Source organism: Thamnophis elegans, chromosome 10 (genome assembly GCF_009769535.1).
Source record: "Thamnophis elegans isolate rThaEle1 chromosome 10, rThaEle1.pri, whole genome shotgun sequence".
Taxonomy (NCBI): domain Eukaryota; kingdom Metazoa; phylum Chordata; class Lepidosauria; order Squamata; family Colubridae; genus Thamnophis; species Thamnophis elegans.
The window spans coordinates 10828795-10847091 of NC_045550.1; the positions used below are offsets into that span (position 1 = coordinate 10828795).

The 18297-nt window shown below is 40.6% G+C and overlaps 1 protein-coding gene across 1 annotated transcript in view; it reads right to left on the bottom strand.

The window, feature by feature from the left end:
* The window catches only part of GRK5 (G protein-coupled receptor kinase 5), a 196016-nt gene that overhangs the window by 68587 nt on the left and 109132 nt on the right, over positions 1 to 18297 (bottom strand). Inside the window, 1 exon segment of the mRNA XM_032225719.1 lies at positions 8219 to 8331. Within this exon segment, the coding sequence (XP_032081610.1) occupies positions 8219 to 8331 (113 nt within the window).

Below are 18297 nucleotides of genomic sequence, written 5' to 3' on the forward strand. Positions count from 1 at the left end.
TCAGCAGTGCAATTACATTTCTCTTATTAAATAGCCACTATGAAACAAATTTTCATACTGCAAGATAAGCATGCTTTAGATAAGAAACACACTGACTGTTAAAAAAGACATAACTACAACCCTTCCATTCCTTTTAAATGCAAGAAGATGAAGCAATTAAATACCCATAAAGTCGGTACAAAGAGACTTGCAGCGTTCTTTCATAAAATTTCTTGTCCATTTAGATTTTATCAGACCACAGGTCATGTTCCTTTTCAAAGCACCAATAGACAAGAATGTTTATAGCATCTTAATGATGCTTTTTCCATCATCCAACCATTATCACCCTTTGGAAACAATTTCAGAGATTAAAAATCATATGCATAAAAGAGCTATTTTTTTTTAAAAAAAAGCTTAGAAAATCTGGAGTCTTATCTTCAACTGACACAATTCATGAACGCTGCAAAGAGAGAATAGCACATGGCAAGGAAGCCGAAGTCCTGCTGATATACAAAATATTTTTAATCTAAAGAGGACATATTTCTACTTTAGTTTCTAGGCATTTGTATACACAGGCAGAAGGACAGTCCTTGACATGTTTTTATGACTTAATCCAGCACAATTCTGGCCCTAACCATTATAGCAATAGCAGTTAGACTTATATACCACTTCATAGGGCTTTCAACCCTCTCTAAGCGGTTTACAGAGTCAGCATATTGCCCCCAACAGTCTGGGTGCTCATTTTACCCACCTCGGAAGGATGGAAGGCTGAGTCAACCTTGAGCCGGTGAGATTTGAACAGCCGAACTGCAGAACTGCAGTCAGCTGAAGTGGCCTGCAGTACTGCACTCTACCTACTGCGCCACCTCAGCTCTTATGGCTCAGTATGTTTCCTTTTGCCACATTTTATATTTATTTATCTCTTGAAAAGATATATTTGTTTAGAAAAAAATGATTAGTTTCATCTAAGAATTGCTTAATTATTATTATTTATTTTGGATGTTTTAATTCCGCCTTTATTATTTTTATAAATAACCCAGATGGCAGACACATATTCTTCCTCCTCCTATTTTCTCCACAACAAAATACACAAGACACATGTGTATGGAGGATGGAAGTGTCAGGTGGGGTTGTGAATGATGAGTTGTGTTTTCTTTTTTATTTTGTTTTAATTTTTTTTATTTTTATTTTTTCTTATAGCAAATACTCTGTATATAAGTGATTGTAAAATGGAATGTGAAAATGAATAAAATATATTTTAAAAAAAATAATACACAAGACACACAAGGCACACCTTCCTCCTCTTCCTATTTTCTCCACAACAACAACCCTATGAGATGTGTGGGCTGAGAAAGTCACACAGCTGGTGTGGAACTAATTAATCATAGAAATGATACTGGTTCACAAAAGGAGCATACATGCCCCTTCTGCGCATGCGCAGAAAGTTGCGCATTACGTCGGGGCGGTGGGCAGAGCTCCCCATAGCCGCTGATACCGGTTCACCCGAACCAGAGAGAACCACCACCTCTCGTGGACACCCTTTGAGAGCTGCGTGCAACAAAATTTCATTTTAATGTATGATGATTAGTGTACATCAAAGTGACAATAAACTTATTCTAAGTCTAAATCTAGGTCTATAAAGGAATAAATTCATAAACTTGGTAAAGTGCATTTGCTCAGATATTTGAAGCAGAAATATGGCAGACCCCATCAAAATTTCTCCTCAGGTTCAACCCATTTTGGTTGGGGAACTCCCATGACATGTAATGTAACTCTGCCTTATTGTCTTTTCTTCCAGATGATTAAAAAAAAAAGAACCCACAAGGATTTATGTTATATAAGCTGGCTTCAAAAGGTTGTTTCATTGGCTTATCACTCAATACCCAGAGGTTTTATAAAGAAATAAAAAGCTATCCCGGAACAACCAAAATAGAAACATTCTGCAATAGTCTTCTTCCCCAATTCCTCCCAAAGCAGAAGTATTTCATTAAAAAAAAAAATTGGGGGCGGGTGGGGGAGAACCTGCTAAAATGTTCTTTACCCAACTGCAGTAATTATTGTTCTTTTTGTAGGATCCAATCTGAGTCAGTCACCGGGACCAGAGTTTTAATTTTCCAATGCCATTTGATCCCTTCACTGTGATGTTTCATAGTGCCACAGTGTTATTTTGAGAGCGTTCATGCTCTAATACAGTGTTCATGTGTATATATGAGTGTGCATATAAACCAGAGGTGGGTTCTTACCAGTTCGCACCCATTCGGTAGAACCGGTTCGTCAAATCTACCAAACCAGTTAGAAGAGGTTCCACCAGTGGACCCGGAAAGCAGGCCACACCTACAGAAGAGGTTCCAAGATTTTTTGAAACCCACCACTGGTCCTTGGATATGATTATTCTACACTATCATGCTCATATTTATAAAACTCAGTGCCTCTGTGAAAGGTAAGGATGACTACTGCGTTTGTGGTGCAATCAGAACATTGCGTGTGTTGAAGTTGTTTTAACGCAAACCAAAGATGCCTTTTAAAAAACAAGTTTGCATCATATTCTTATGCATGCCAGTGCTGTGTGTGAGGTAATTTAAGGTGGTTCTGACAAGTGTCGTCTGCATCTTCATATCCGGTCACATGGGCGGCAAGCCACTCCCATCCGGTCACATGGGCGGCAAGCCACTCCCACAAAGGAGGCCACACCCACAGAGTAGGTTCGAACAATTTTTGAAACCCACCACTGATATAAACATAAAGGATATTCTAGAACACTTGGATTTCCTGACAATCTCCTTCCTATCCAAGTCCACCTGTGCCCATTTTTTCTGAGGCTAGTTCAGATTCACCAAGCTTTGCCACCTATCACGAGAACATGACAATGCTCTTATTTAAATCTAGCGTCAGACTACCTTCAACGTATGCTATGGTTCCCATGTCTCAAAACAGAATAATACAATAATGAAAACAAGTAAACAAAAAAAAGGTTACTCAAAGTGATTAGAGGAGCTTCTCTATATAGAAAGGCCATAACTGATACTTAGTTTGGAGTAAAGTAGGAGATGTTAACGAGGCACATGGAAATTATGGCAGGGGATATCTTACAAAGTTATAAGTTAGTATTTCTATAGTCAGTACATAAACTATGGAATTTTCATCTATCAGATACTGTGATGCTTCCAATTTTAGATGACTTTAATAAGGGGTGGATAAATAGACAGAAGATTGGGCTATCACTACTGGGAGTCATATACTGTCTCCTGGACACACTCAGCATACACTGAATAGCAGCTGCTAGGAAGACCAATGGAAGAGGAGGACACATCTGCTTGGCTACTGGGTGACACAGATTTTCCTGACAGTTAGAACAATTAATCAGTGGTTGAGCAGGGCACTTCTTATATAATCTAGCTTGTTGATGTCTTTTGGATTTTAATGTTTTCTTTGACATAAATCTACATACAAATAGTCCTTTATTTAAGAGCAGAATTCCACTGCTAAAGCAATGTGCTTTGATTTGAACTGGAGCCGAGGTGGCGCAGTGGTTAAATGCAGCACTGCAAGCTACTTCAGCTGACTGCAGTTCTGCAGTTTGGCTGTTCAAATCTCACCGGCTCAAGGTTGACTCAGCCTTCCATCCTTCCAAGGTGGGTAAAATGAGGACCTGTAAACCGCTTAGAGAGTGCTGAAAGCCCTATGAAGCGGTATATAAGTCTAACTGCTATTGCTATTGCTATTGCTATTGCTATTTTACAAGTTTTTTTGCCATGTTGTTAAGCAAATCATTGCAGTTGTTATGTGAATCATGTATGCATTAAGTTCATCCAGCTTGCACCATTGACTGACTGCTGGAAACTGGCTGGTAACATTGCATGTACATGCCAGTTGCCAAGTGTCTGAATTTGGTCATGTGATACTGGGGAAATGCTATGACGGTTGTAAGTTAGGACCGGTTGAAGCCACTTTTTTTCAATGCTGTTGTCATTTTAGTCTCTAAATAAATTGTTGTAAGTCAAGGACTACCTGGAGTTCCATACAAGTGGGAACCAAGAACAGTGAACGTAGCCCTTTATTTTTAGATAACCCAATTTCACCATTATAACCATCTTTATCAAATATATACAGTCTAGGATTTTCACCATTATAACCATCTTTATCAAATATATACCGTCTAGGATTTAGGAAATTTTCAGGACCTAAAGTGGAGAGATTTCCAATAAACAAGAGACTGCTTGGCAGGTAAATGTAATATATCAGTAGTACAGCCAAAGGAGTTGTCTATGTAATGATTTATGGGAGGATATAATGGCCTTCTGTCTGTCTGTGTAATGGCAATGTTAGTACTCACAATAGAATGAAGGAATAGTGATGTTTATATTGTGCTGTATCCAAGTTCTCAACAGGTTTCATATGCACCAGTGTTTCTGAACTGTGCAACTTTAAGATGGGTGGACTTCAACCCCCAGAATTCTCCAGCCAGCAAGGCTGGCTGGGGAATTCTGGGAGTTGAAGGCTATCCATCTTAAAGTTGATTGATTGATTGATTGATTGATTGATTACATTTATATGCCGCCCTTTTCCCCGAAGGGGACTCAGGGCGGCTCACAATTCAATCAGGGAAGGGGGTACAAACAGGGGGATAAAAAGACAAGACATAACAATACAAAATTTAAAAACACACAACCATACCATTTGAGAAGGGGGGCAAAAACTTTTTAGCTCCAGGCCTGTCGGAACAGCCAGGTTTTAAGGGCTTTGCGGAAGGCCTGGAGGGTGGTGAGGGTTCGAATCTCCACGGGGAGCTCGTTCCAGAGGGTCGGAGCAGCCACAGAGAAGGCTCTCCTCCGTGTGGTCGCCAGCCGGCATTGGCCGGCGGATGGAATTCGGAGGAGGCCTAATCTGTGGGATCTAATCGGTCTATTGGAGGTAATTGGCAGCAGGCGGTCTCTCAAGTACCCAGGTCCAATACCATGAAGGGCTTTATAAGTGACGACTAGGGCCTTGAAGTGTATCCGAAGACCAATAGGCAGCCAGTGCAGCTCGCGGAGGATAGGTGTTACGTGGGTGAACCGAGGTGCTGCATTCACGTTTGAGAAACACTGGCATACACTATTTCAGTAATCCAACAAACTGCACAGCATTTACTTTTAAGAGAGTGGCTCAGCTAAATAGACTGAGTCTTGCCTAAGGCTACCAACAGAATTCACGGAACAGCTAATCAATCAAGGACTTCTGGTTTGTACTCTCTGAATCCTCCATTTATTTTCTTGAGTAAATTCTACTCTGTTTAGTGGTGTAGTTTACTCCAAGACTGAGTGTGCATAGAACAAAAGCTTTAATCACTGTCCCACAGGTAATGCTATATACTAGGTACACTTTAGCCAAATTATCAAGTGCTATTCGACAACATTATCTATCACTCAGTGACCAGCCATTGAAACATTACAAAAAATGTATTTTTTTTCTTAAAATGCTTTTAAGCAAATGCTTAATATATGCTTTTCAATTGCTTTTGAATTCTGCTGAATTATTTTGATTTGCTTTTTCGACTATACATGCTATAATTGTAAATTTCTAAGGTGTAAGTTTAACATCTTAGCAACATTAGGATGGATACTTATTTATAAAACTAAATTTTTGACCACAGGGGATGGTCAAAAGAATAAAATGGTGGTCACAACAGTGCAATCAAGTCTGAAATGGTATATGGTTTCCTGCCTGAGCAGGGGGTTGGACTAGAAGACCTCTAAGTTCTCTTTCAACTCTGTTATTCTGCTATATTCTACTGTTATTCTACTGTTAAGGCTGCCCTCTGCTTTTTTTTCCCAGGATACCTGAAGCCATTCTTGATATAACTATTTATAAGGTAACATATTTATTTATTAATTTTTATGCCACCCATCTGACTCTTACAGTGACTCTGGGCAGCTTACAATATAATAAAAAGGTAGCACAAGATGATTACAATTGATTAAATAAGAAACTTTTTAAAAACCTCCAAAAGACTGGGCAATACAGGGGTTTTCACTTTCTCTTTACCAGTGACGTGCGGTCAGCTTTAGCCCTGGTGAGGCACTTTTTAGACTTGTGGACTTCAACTCCCAGAATTCCACAGCCAGGCATGCTCAGTTCCGATTTAAAGCGACAGCATTTTTCCCCCTTGCAAAATAAGTTTTCCCATTCTTTTTCTTCTCTCTCCCCCTCCTTCCTCCCTCCCTCCCCCTCTCTCAAACAGACATACGCACACAGAGAACTTCGATCCCTCTCTCATTCACTCACTCTCAAACACAGAAGTTGGATTGGATATATTTTCCAAAGGCTTGAAAGCAGCTCCTCTGCCATACCCCCCACTTTCCCTGCTGCCTTCCGATCAAACTTTTTGAATTCCTCCCCCTCCCCACACGCACCTTTTCCAGCTGTTTCAGAGACGATTTCAACTCTGCTTCTCCCTGCCCTGCCCTGCCCTCCCCTCTTGAAAAGCCAGAGCTCTGTCAGACTGAGCTAGTTGCTCCCAGAGAACTCTAAAAAGCCTCTAAAAATGCCCTCTACAGGAGGTGAGAGAATACGTGCCTCATTTGCAGAAGGAATTCTTTGCTTGTTAACCCTTGCTTAACTCTTAAAAGGCGAAAAATTCCTTATGCAAAAGAGGCCCCTATTTCTCTGGCCTCCTCCTAGTTAATACTGAGAGCAGACACCAAACCACTGTGACTTGAAATCTGGTAGCAACTACCCTGGCTTTAATTATTTTAAGAAAATTATTTAAAATCCTTTCCTTTCCCTGAGGAGACTGGTGAGGCCCCGCCTCCCTTGCCTCTAGTGACTGTGCATCCCTGCTCTTTACCCCATCAGTCACGCCCAGTCTAGAAGCCTCTATTGGGGGAGCCCAGGACAGCTGAAAGAACCAAATTTTTAACACCTCCTGAAGGCCAAGAGTATGGAGGCCATCTCACCTCGTCATATATTCCAGATGGCAGGAGCCATAGTAGAAAAAAGCTTTTCTCCTGAACCCCTTCAGCAGAAACAATCAGTGGAACAGAAGTTGCCTCCAGAATTTGTGAATGCCCCAACACTGGAAATCTTTAAGAAGATGTTGGATAACCATTTGTCTGAAACGGTATAGGGTTTCCTGCCTAGGCAGGGGGTTGGACTAGAAGACCTCCAAGGTCCCTTCCAACTCTGCTATTGTATTATTATAAACTCTTTGCCAGGTGGGATCGAAAGTAGACCTCTGCTACTGGAGCAAGAGGGACAGGCAAGTCCCATTTGGACGAGCTGGCTCCTCAGTTGTATATTGAGCATGGAGGAAATCAAATGAATAAGTGCAATATATACAGGTCATCCTCGACTTACAATAGTTCATTTAGTGACTGTTCAAAGTCGTGACCCGACAAATGCGCGAACGACAAAAGCGCGCCGACAAAACCGCGGCGCTAAAACCACGATGTCAAAAGCGCGCCGACAGAAGCGCGATTTAACTTAAGGTAAGGTTTAGGGTTATGTTTAGGGTTATGTTTAGGGTTATGTTTAGGGTTATGTTTAGGGTTAGGGTTACAGCGCGCTTCTGTCGGCGCGCTGTTGTCGGCGCGCTTCAGCGCTCATTCATCGGCGCGGTTTTGTCACTGCGGTTTAGTCAGGCGCGCTTTTGTCGTTCGCGCATTTGTGGTGGAACCGTTCAAAGTTATAACAGCACTGAAAATAGCGACTTCTGACCATTTTTCACACTTAGCACCATTGCAGTATCCCAATGGTGATATGATTCACATTCAGATGTTTGACAACTGACTCACATTTTCGATGGTTGCAGTGTTCAGGAGCCGTTTTGCAACCTCCTGAAAAGCAAAGTCAATGCAGAACCCAGATTCACTTAACAACCAGTTACTAATTTAACAACTGCAGTGATTCACTTAACAAATGTGGCAAGAAAAGTAGCAAAAGGGACAAATTCACTTAACAAATTTCAACTTAGCAAACAAACACTTAGCAACATAAAATTTGGGCTCAATTGTGATTGTAAATTGAGGACTACCTGTACATTGCTCATATATATTCAGATACAAGTAAACATGAAAACAGAAAGACACATATACACAAGCCAGGAGATAAAGAAGAAAGTTTAACAGTGAAACTACAAAAGTTGTGGAGGTACATTCTGTGAAAGAACAAAAAAAATAATAATGAAGGAAATCTTTGTACCTGTCCAGAGATGCCCACGAGATACAGTAAACTCTTGAAGCATTAAGAAAAACTAACTTACCACTGAATCAAGAAACTTAATACAGCATTCCAGCTCCAGACGAGTCTCACAGAACTGCCGAAAGAGATATCTTCCTATTGGTTGCTTGTCACATAAACTGTAGTAATCTCTCTCTGGAGGAAATAAGAAGAGAAGGAAGGAAAGTGAAACACTGGCGTGCTTTTTTTACATCTGGTTCAGTTTGGGGAGGCTGGGTGTATGATTTAATTTTTTTTTAACCTTAAAAAAAATTAAACCAGTTATGAATGCTGCAAATTTAAAAAACTCATAAAGTTATGGTACAGAAGTCAGTCAGTTTTTCCAGAGTATAGGATTTAATGGAACACATTCCAAGAATTTTGATTTTACTTTATTTGATGCCATTAAAGGAAAAGGAGAAATGCATTGTTAAAAGTGCGCGGATGAAAACTGTTGAAATCTATCTCAGAAGGGTTTTCAATAGTTAGAAAACTTTAGACCTTTATAGCTACTTGCAACAGTACAATGCATTATGCCTACTAAATGCTTTCCCACCATCTGCAAATGTGCGTAGTACAGTTAGTCCTTGACTTATAACAGTTCATTTACTGACCATTCAAAGTTACGACGACCCTGAATAAAGTGACTTATGACCATTTTTCACAGTTACAAACCTTTGCAGCATCTCCATGGTCACGTGATTTAAATTCGGATGCTTGGCAACTGGCTCATATTTATGACGGTAGCTGTGAACCTGGCATCATGTGATCATTATTTGCGAACTTCTGACAAGCAAAGTCAATGGGGAAACCAGATGGGGTTACTAACTTAACAACTTCAGTGATTCGCTTAACAACCGTGCCAAGAAATGTCATAAAATGGGGCAAAACTCACTTTAAAAATGTCTCACTTAACAACCAAAATTTGGGGCTCAATTGTGATCATAATTCGAGGACGCCCTGTACCTGATATCCCACCAACTGTGCTTTATTGCTACTGAGATGCTGCAACAGAATAGAACTAAATAAGCAATATTGTAACTGCTGTGATATTATATATATGTAACACACAGACACACACACACACATGCTTTAAGTACTTTGTGGGCTGAAACTGGAGTATAGAAAGTGCAGCAACAATGGTATATAGCAGGGGTCGGCAAACTTAAACACTCAAAGAGCCATTTGGACCCGTTTCCCACAGAAAACATTGGGAGCCACAAAGATCCTAACTGGAAGCCCCCTGTTCAATTCTGGACCTGACCGGAAGTTCAGTTCCCCCACCATAGAGTCTTCTCCTAGCGCAGCGTACTTTTTCCTCTACCTGACATAAACGAAAGCCCTATCAATTGGGGAGACAAGTGGAAAACCCTTCCCTTGCCATAGAGTCTTCGCCTGGCGCACTGCGCTTCTCCGCCCCCCCCCCACTGGAGGCTCCTCTCAAAATTGTGGTGCCGACCGGTGACGGAGCCACAGCAGAGGGAGGAAAGAGCCACATGCGGCTCCAGAGCTACAGTTTGCTGACACCTGGTCTATAGCAATGGTTCTCAACCTGTGGTCCGCGGACTCATGGGGGTCATGATGTCATCTCAGGGAATCTACAAAGGTTTGAAGAAATGATTTAAATCTTAATTTAAATCTTGGGGGTGTGTGTCTGTGGGCCACAAAAGGTATTTAAAGGAAGGATGATCTGTGGTGAAGAAAGGGTTGAGAAGCACTGGTCTATGGGATTTAGAACACAGTTCCAGATGTCCTGGGAAAAGTGGATGCAGGAGGGAAGAAACAGTGTATCATCAAAACACCGATGAAAGACTTGTACAACTTGACATTTCCTGCTGAAGCATCTGGACTGCAATAACAGAATACTCCAGCTCTCTCTAAGCGGTTTACAGAGTCAGCATATTGCCCCCAACAATCCGGGTCCTCATTTTACCCACCTCGAAAGGATGGAAGGCTGAGTCAACCTTGAGCCGGTGAGATTTGAACAGCCGAACTGCAGAACTGCAGTCAGCTGAAGTAGCCTGCAGTGCTGCACTCTAACCACTGCGCCACCTCGGCTCTAAGGGGCTCCTGCTAACTGTAATGACCGCAAGCCTGAAATTAGGCATATTAAAAATAATTTGAGATAAATGCAAAAACGGGCATTCTGAATAATCAAATCCTTGGCAACATTAATTTATTAGAACAGAATGAACTTGGTGGCAATTTTTTTTTTTTTACAAATCTATAATTCCTGCTGTCTTTTAAGAAGCATAAAATGATTTCTAAGTTCTTGTGCTTTAAAAGGAAGGTAAAATGAAGTCTATAGTTCTGGGATGATGTATATCAGGCCCATGATTAATCTGCTGAAAAATACATGCTTAAGAAGTAAGCATGCAGAGAATTGTTCCAAAGGCACTTCACATTTTAAGTGTGGAATGAGAGATATTCCTGATGCTAAGAAATATATTTTTATTCCTCATCTTTTTTGAAGGGCCATTTGAAAAACTGAAAAGGACTTCACGTACAAAGTACTTGAGACAGGAGATGAGGTTTGAATTTGATGCATTAGCAAGTTTCAATATTAATCTTGAAAATACTTTGGTATCATTGTAACAAATAAGAATAGCATGTTATTTCAAAATAATTACATGAAGACGTAGAATGAAATTTTTTTAAAAAGATATGCCAAAATGGGACAAATTACCATGTTGGCAGAATTTCTCTGATTAAAGTCAATGTTTTAAGTACCGTATTTTTCAGAGTGTAAGACGCACCGGAGTATAAGACACAGCAAGATTTTGAAGAGGGAGATTAAAAAAAAGTTTTTGCACTCTGCGGACCTCCCCAAAATGGCCCATTTTTAATGAAAATGTGCCCATTCCCCCCCCAAAGAGCATTAATAGTCTTTAGAGTGCTCGGGGGTGGGGGGAATGAGCAAAAAATGGCCTATTTTCTCAAAAATGGGCCCGTTTTTTGTTTTAAAAAAAGGACGGCATAGCCTTGTAGAATGCTCCTGGGGAGTGGGTGGGGGGAAAATGAGCAAAAATAGCCTATTTTTCACGTTTTTTGTCAAAAAAAGAGGGCATGTATAGCGTTTAGGAAGCTTATAGAGTGCTCCTGGAGGTTGGGGAGAGCAAAATTGAGCAAAAAATGGGCCGTTTTTTGCTCATTTCTGCCCTCCCCAGCTCCCAAGAGCACTCTATAAGCCTCCTAAAGGCTGTGCATGGCCATTTTGGTGAAGGGGCGGGGTTTTGGGAGGCAAAAAATACTGTATTCAGTATATACCCAGATTTCCAGCCTCTTTTTTGAGGGAAAAAGGTGTGTCTTATACTCCGAAAAATGCGGTACATCGTTATTTTTGTTCCAGACAATATTTATTTTGAAAATTGATGTACCATTTAAACAATGTCAGAATATATATCTAAATTTGTATGGAGGGCGGAAGAATTTGAGTTACCATATTTTTCGCACTATAAGACGCTCCGAACCATAAGACTCGCCTAGCTCTTGGGGAGGAAAACAAGAAGAAAAAATATGCCTCTGCCTCCCAGCAGTTTGCCTCCTTGCAGCAAACAGCCTGGTCAGCTTCAGCACAGTTTCATTTAGTTCGCTGCCGCAGCTGATTGCTGCTACCTAAAAGGGGCCAAAAATGGGACACACAGAGGCTGAAAAAGTGACCCGCAGGGGCCAAAAATGGGATGCACAAAGGCCAAAAATAGGTCACATGGAGGCCCAAAATGGAACACGCGGAAGCCAAAAAGGATGCACGGAGGCTGAAAATGAGGCACATACAGGCAGCGACAGGCATTGGCAGCAATGGACGGCGACAATCCACGCAGTCTGGAACAGCTGATCAGCAGTGTTCTGGGAGGCTGATCCAACCGCCAATCAGCTGCTCGTGCTAAATAGACTGTGCTAAATCTGACCAGACTGCTTGCTGCAAGGAGACAAATTGCTGGAAGGCAGGTCCTGGAAGGTGGGGATGACAAATGAGCGGGGCTTCAGCAATATTCCCGCTATAAGACACACAAACATTTCCACCCAATTTGGGGGGGAGTGCATCTTATAGATCAAAAATACGGTAAATATAAGGTGCAACAAGATGCAAAGGAATATGAAGGAAGGAAGATGTTAAGGAATAGAAGATTATTGATTCTAGGAGGCCATAGATTTGGATGGCATCGATACCTATGGAATGATAAAGCTAAGATGAATGTAGTTTAAAAATCATTATTGGACAGGCTATATTTAAGAATGTGGAATAAATACAAATTTAGGTTTTTGCCTGATAACTACTTTGTAGATTTCAGCCCAGGAAGCATTTTATAGATGAGAAATGACAAGTAAATATAAATTGTTAACTTACCATGATGTACTAGAATTTTCTTAAAGGATTCTAAAATCAAATGAAAAGAAGTTTTCATGGTTTTTAGAAAGATTTAAAGTGGATTTTTATTGTAAACCATCCAAAGTCACCTCCTAGGCAATGTAGAAATCCGATATATAAATAAACACTTTATGGTTACGAACAAAGTAACACTGTGTTATAAACAGAATTATGTGCTAATGAACATGTTATTGTTAAAAGGTACAAACTTGTGTTGAAATATGAGACTAAAGAAGAAATGGTAAAGGTCTGTATGATGAAATGACAATTTAAACCTAGGTGGTATCCTGACTGAGAGGCTTTGAGGTATCAATAGGCCATCAACTGGCTGTATCCATTTCAGAGGTGGGTTCCTACCAGTTCGCACCTATTCGGTAGAACCGGTTCGTCAAATCTACTGAACCGGTTAGAAGAGGTTCCATCAGTGGACCCGGAAAGCAGGCCACAGAAGAGGTTCCAAATTTTTTTGAAACCCACCACTGATCCTTGGATATGATTATTCTACACTATCATGCTCATATTTATAAAACTCAGTGCCTCTGTGAAAGCTAAGGATGACTACTGCGTTTGTGGTGCAATCAGAACATTGCGTGTGTTGAAGTTGTTTTACCGCAAACCAAAGATGCCTTTTAAAAAACAAGTTTACATCATATTCTTATGCATGCCAGTGCTGTGTGTGAGGTAATTTAAGGTGGTTCTGACAAGTGTCGTCGGAATCTTCATATCTGGTCACATGGGTGGCAAGCCACCCCCATCCGGTCACATGGGCAGCAAGCCACTCCCATCCAGTCACATGGGCAGCAAGACACTCCCACAAAGGAGGCCACACCCACAGAGTAGGTTGAAACAATTTTTGAAACCCACCACTGATCCATTTGTTCAAAATTCACCCACTCCTGAGTAGCCGTTCTGCCTCAGAAAGAAGGGCTTGTCACCCACAGCAATCCACAGCAATACACTTTGATTTGTCGTATTCACTAGCAAATGTACAGCTCTTTTTTATGGAGGTGAGTTAAACATTCAAATGTAGCTGCCTCCATTTAAATACAATAAGGACATGCACTAGCTAATCCACCTAGCTTTTAAAAGGATGAAAGCTGTTTCCCTTCAATTACTATTGTGGAGATTCTTTAAAAAGGACTTATCCACTGTTTGGTTTGAATCAATAAACAGTGCATCTGCTGCCATTAAATGTTAGACTAAGAGGCATAGCCGAGGTGGCGCAGTGGTTAAATGCAGCACTGCCAGCTACTTCAGCTGACTGCAGTTCTGCAGTTCGGCTGTTCAAATCTCACCGGCTCAAGGTTGACTCATCCTTCCATCCTTCCGAGGTGGGTAAAATGAGCACCCAGATTGTTGGGGGCAATAGGCTGACTCTGTAAACTGCTTTCATAGGGCTGAAAGCCCTATGAAGCGGTATATAAGTCTAACTGCTATTGCTATTGCTATAGCTAGAACTTCAACCATTGCATGTGGAGTCACTAATGAGAGGATAGAAAGAGTTAATTTTTCATACTGATAAAAGTTTAAGTGCAAAGGCTCATCTTGGTATTCACTTCTCAAAGAAATTTAAGCTCAATGCTCATTATCCCTTGCAGAACACCCACCTTATAAACATGGCCAGGATCCAAAAAGCTACTTTAGCAATCTCAAGGCTCAAGCACACCTGGCAAGATTTTGACTTTTGATTTTCTTTGAAATACACATCTTTATGTTATAATGCAAAATGGTTTTGAAAGATGTCTCAACGCCAATATGGAGTGAAGGATTAGTGTTGATGTTAATTTATCTTTATTTGCAAAGAGAATAATCCAGGATTAGTATCTGGTTTCAACCTAACAAACAAATGCCAGTTTCTCTTGCTCCCAGAAGCCAATGCAGCCTATGAACTAAATCTTGTTGTACAATCTTTTGGGTGACAATCTATTAATAATATACTTTCATTAAAGAAAAACTTACAAAAGAAAGGGACAAATAATTTCCCCACAATTGGTAAATTATGTGACATAAAATCAATATTGACTCTTAATAGAATAGAATAGAATAGAATTTTATTATTTGTATGCCGCCCTTCTCCGGGAGGACTCAGAGCGGTGAACAATTCAAACGTGGGAAAAGGGGAACATAAAAACGAAATACAAATAATAAAAATAGGCAACAGTCGCATAATCATACATGTCGAGAGGGGAGGGAACGCATCACCCCCAGGCCTGCTGGCAAAGCCAGGTTTTGACGGCTTTTCGGAAGGCCTGGAGAGAGGTGAGGGTCCGAATCCCTGCGCGGAGTTCATTCCAGAGGGCCAGAGCTGCCACAGAGAAGGCCCTCTCCCGGGTAATAGCCAGGTGGCATTGGCTGGTAGATGGCACCCGGAGGAGGCCAACCCTGTGAGATCTAATGGGTCAGTGGGAGGTAATTGGCAGCAGGCGGTCTCTCAAGTACCCAGATCCAATACCATGAAGGGCTTTATAAGTTACGACTAGCACCTTGAAGCGTATCCGGAGACTGATCGGTAACCAGTGCAGCTCGCGGAGGATAGGTGTAACTATGTAATAATCATAGTTAATAATAAATAATCATATTTTTCCATGACAATCTGTCACTCACTTGGTCTTTCAATTCCTCCAGCAGTGCATTTATAGCCACTCTAACAGACTATCACCTTGCTGATGGTTGTCTTCTCCCTTTCTATTCTTCACAAAAATGTCTTAATATCTATTACATACAGTGAGAATGATGATAATAATCTTATTGCGTAGTGAGGCACCTGGGCTTCCCTGTGTACTTTATAGAAACAAAAAGTTGGATTTTTAAGAAAACCAAAAGGTTGAAGAAGTATTGATGCCTTTGAACTTTGGATGAGAGGAGAATACTGTGGATAACTTAAAAACCCCAACAAATAGTCCCCAGACGAAATCAATCTAATGTGGTAGATCCAGGAGAGATAGCCCTCAGGGCAGAAATGATACACCTCGAATTATCATATACAGAACACTTTATATGAAGTCATGGCTTTATTGAAAAGTCTGTAATGTTGGGAGAAGGGGAATGAAAGAGGACAACCAGACCAGGAAGGCTGATTAAGGAAGGGTCATGAAAAATTGGGACTGTTGTGAAGGGCCACTGCCATTGGCTCAGCCCCCACAACCACTCCCCCCAACATCGTTGTACCCCACCACTGTCCAACTTCTTGCTGCTGCTACTCCCCTGCTGTCACCATCATGGGCCAGACAAGGACAGCCGATGTGGCCCACAGACCTCAAAATGATCTATGCGACAGCTAAAAGTTGTCACTAACTTATTGGTCTGTCAATTGTATCAGTCAATTACATAAGGAAAGTATGTGTTCCCAATCTCCCAAGCAAACATGGAGAATAACTTTGCCTAGATATTCATTGAAGCAGTTAGTTGATTTTGGTACTAAATCCCAGAAAACAGGCTTACACAATTTGATACCTTTTATAAAATACAATAAGAAATGTGATTCAAGTAGCAAAGGAGAAAAGGGCCTTCAGTACTTTTCCTTCAACTTGGTCAGTGGCCAGTCATGAGAAAAATCACTGAATATTTTATGGAATTTTTGAGGAGCAACAAGACTGACATCCTGTTTAATGATATCTGGAAATAACTCAGATCCAGCACCACTAAAGTGAAGGGAAATGAGGAAGAGGAGGCGAAGGAGGAGGAGCAGCAGCAGCTGAGTGGTGTTGTGGTGGTGTTGGTGGCGCAGTGGTTAAGGTGCAGTATTGCAGGCCACTTCAGCTGACTGTTATCTGCAGTTCAGCGGTTCAAATCTCACCGGCTCAAGGTTGACTCAGCCTTCCATCCTTCCGAAGTGGGTGAAATGAGGACCCAGACTGTGGGGGCGACATGCTGACTCTGTAAACCTCTTAGAGAGGGCTGAAAGCTCTATGAAGCAGTATATAAGTCTAACTGCTATTGCTATTGTTGGTATGCCAGTTTGGAGAAGAATGGATGCAGAAAGGTTCTGGAAGTGAAGAGAGTTATAGGTTTTCTAATCCAAATAGGAAACTGGAAGCAACCCAAGGGAAAAGGAGAATTGGAGAAGTTTACTCCTGATAGTAAAACTATTACGCAAAAGTCTGCAGGTGTCTGGGTGGCTTAAAAAGGCCAGGCAGGCTGTACAGGCCCTCTGGGGTGTGGGAGCCCACTGAATTGGGTATTGAAAAAAGAACTCTGTGAAATAAAGATCTTGACTGCATAACATGGGCAAGGGATCTGTAGGGTCCATTTTTTCCCATTGCTATGCAAATTTATGCTATAGGTATGTGGGACAAAGCACTGCCTTTGGGATGGAAGTGTATATGTGCATAAAATATGTGGGCATGATGAAGACAAAGGCATGCTTTTCACACCAAGAGTAGTCTATTATTTTACATAGGCTTATATAAAGTTTGGATAAAAAAAGATAGTAATTATGCCATTGTGGGACATACCACCACTACTATATTGGTGCAGAAAGCAAATTCCAAAATAAGTTTCTATGAACATTTGCATTTAAATGCATTTCATCAATGTTCAATTTTCTAACACAACACTGAAGTCCATTACCCATTTGTAGTGTTAATCATTTCCCTGAGGTGTATATTAAATGGCAAACACTTCCAGTTCGTTCCACAGAAAAAGAAAGGGTTTTTATTTCATTCATTCACTTTCACGATTCAAAACTGTCTAGTTTGCTTTTATAATACAGGATTTTAGAATGGAAACTTTGACAAATCTTCAAAAAAAGTCCCTGGAGTGACTCCAGCTTTGATGCATAGCGCTCTGGTCTAATTAATTAAAATATAGATGCAATCAAGATCTGACGACAACATTCTTTTCAATTGCTATTTAAGTCATGCCAGTTTAATTTCTCTTGCTTGTCAATTATATCTCTTAGAAGCAAGTGAAAATCATTTCCCATCTTTACGTATAAAATATCATTGTTTAGTTTTTTTTTTATATACACATAAGCACATCAACAGAACACATAAACACATTAACAAAAATAACCACATAACTTAAAAACAACATAGGAACAATAAGTTCCATCATATATCATACAGCAGTTCCGGTTGCTTTTGTAATCTCGTTACTCATTATCCATTTTTATATACATTTCTTAATTTATTTATACTTAGCTACTTATGATCAGGTATTATTTGCCTATATTGTGCTTTATATTTTTACTGTCATCTATTTTCTAACATGCAATTATAGGTATACATTCACATAGTTATTCTTTTTCTTTGCCATTTTTATATTATTATTATTCCATTTAAAAGGGTATAAGATATAATTTGGAATGTATCATTTACCATCCTTCGCACTTGCTATGACACCACCTTATTTTCTCTTTCTTTTCTTTTCTCCCTCCCTTCCTTCTCTACTTCCTTCCTTCCTCCTCTCCTTCCCCTTCTTCCTTCCCTTACTTCTCCCCTACCCTTACCCTCTGTCTTCTCCTTCCTACCCTCTCACCTTCTCCTTTTCTCTCTTCCTCCCTCCTCTCCTTTTCTTTCTCTCCCTCCCACTCACCTCTCCTCATTGTTTAGTTTTAGACAAACTTTGTTTTGCATATCCAACATTTTTTTCCCCTTTTTGTTATCATCCCATTCAATTCAGAATTTTACTCAGGATGCAACCATTCTAAGAAAGTATTGTATGCCCCGGAGCTCTGTTATCGGCTGCAGGAAAGCCTTGACAGCCAAAGATGTTTCCAAAAGCCTCTTGATAGCGAAAAGGAGGCCTTGGGT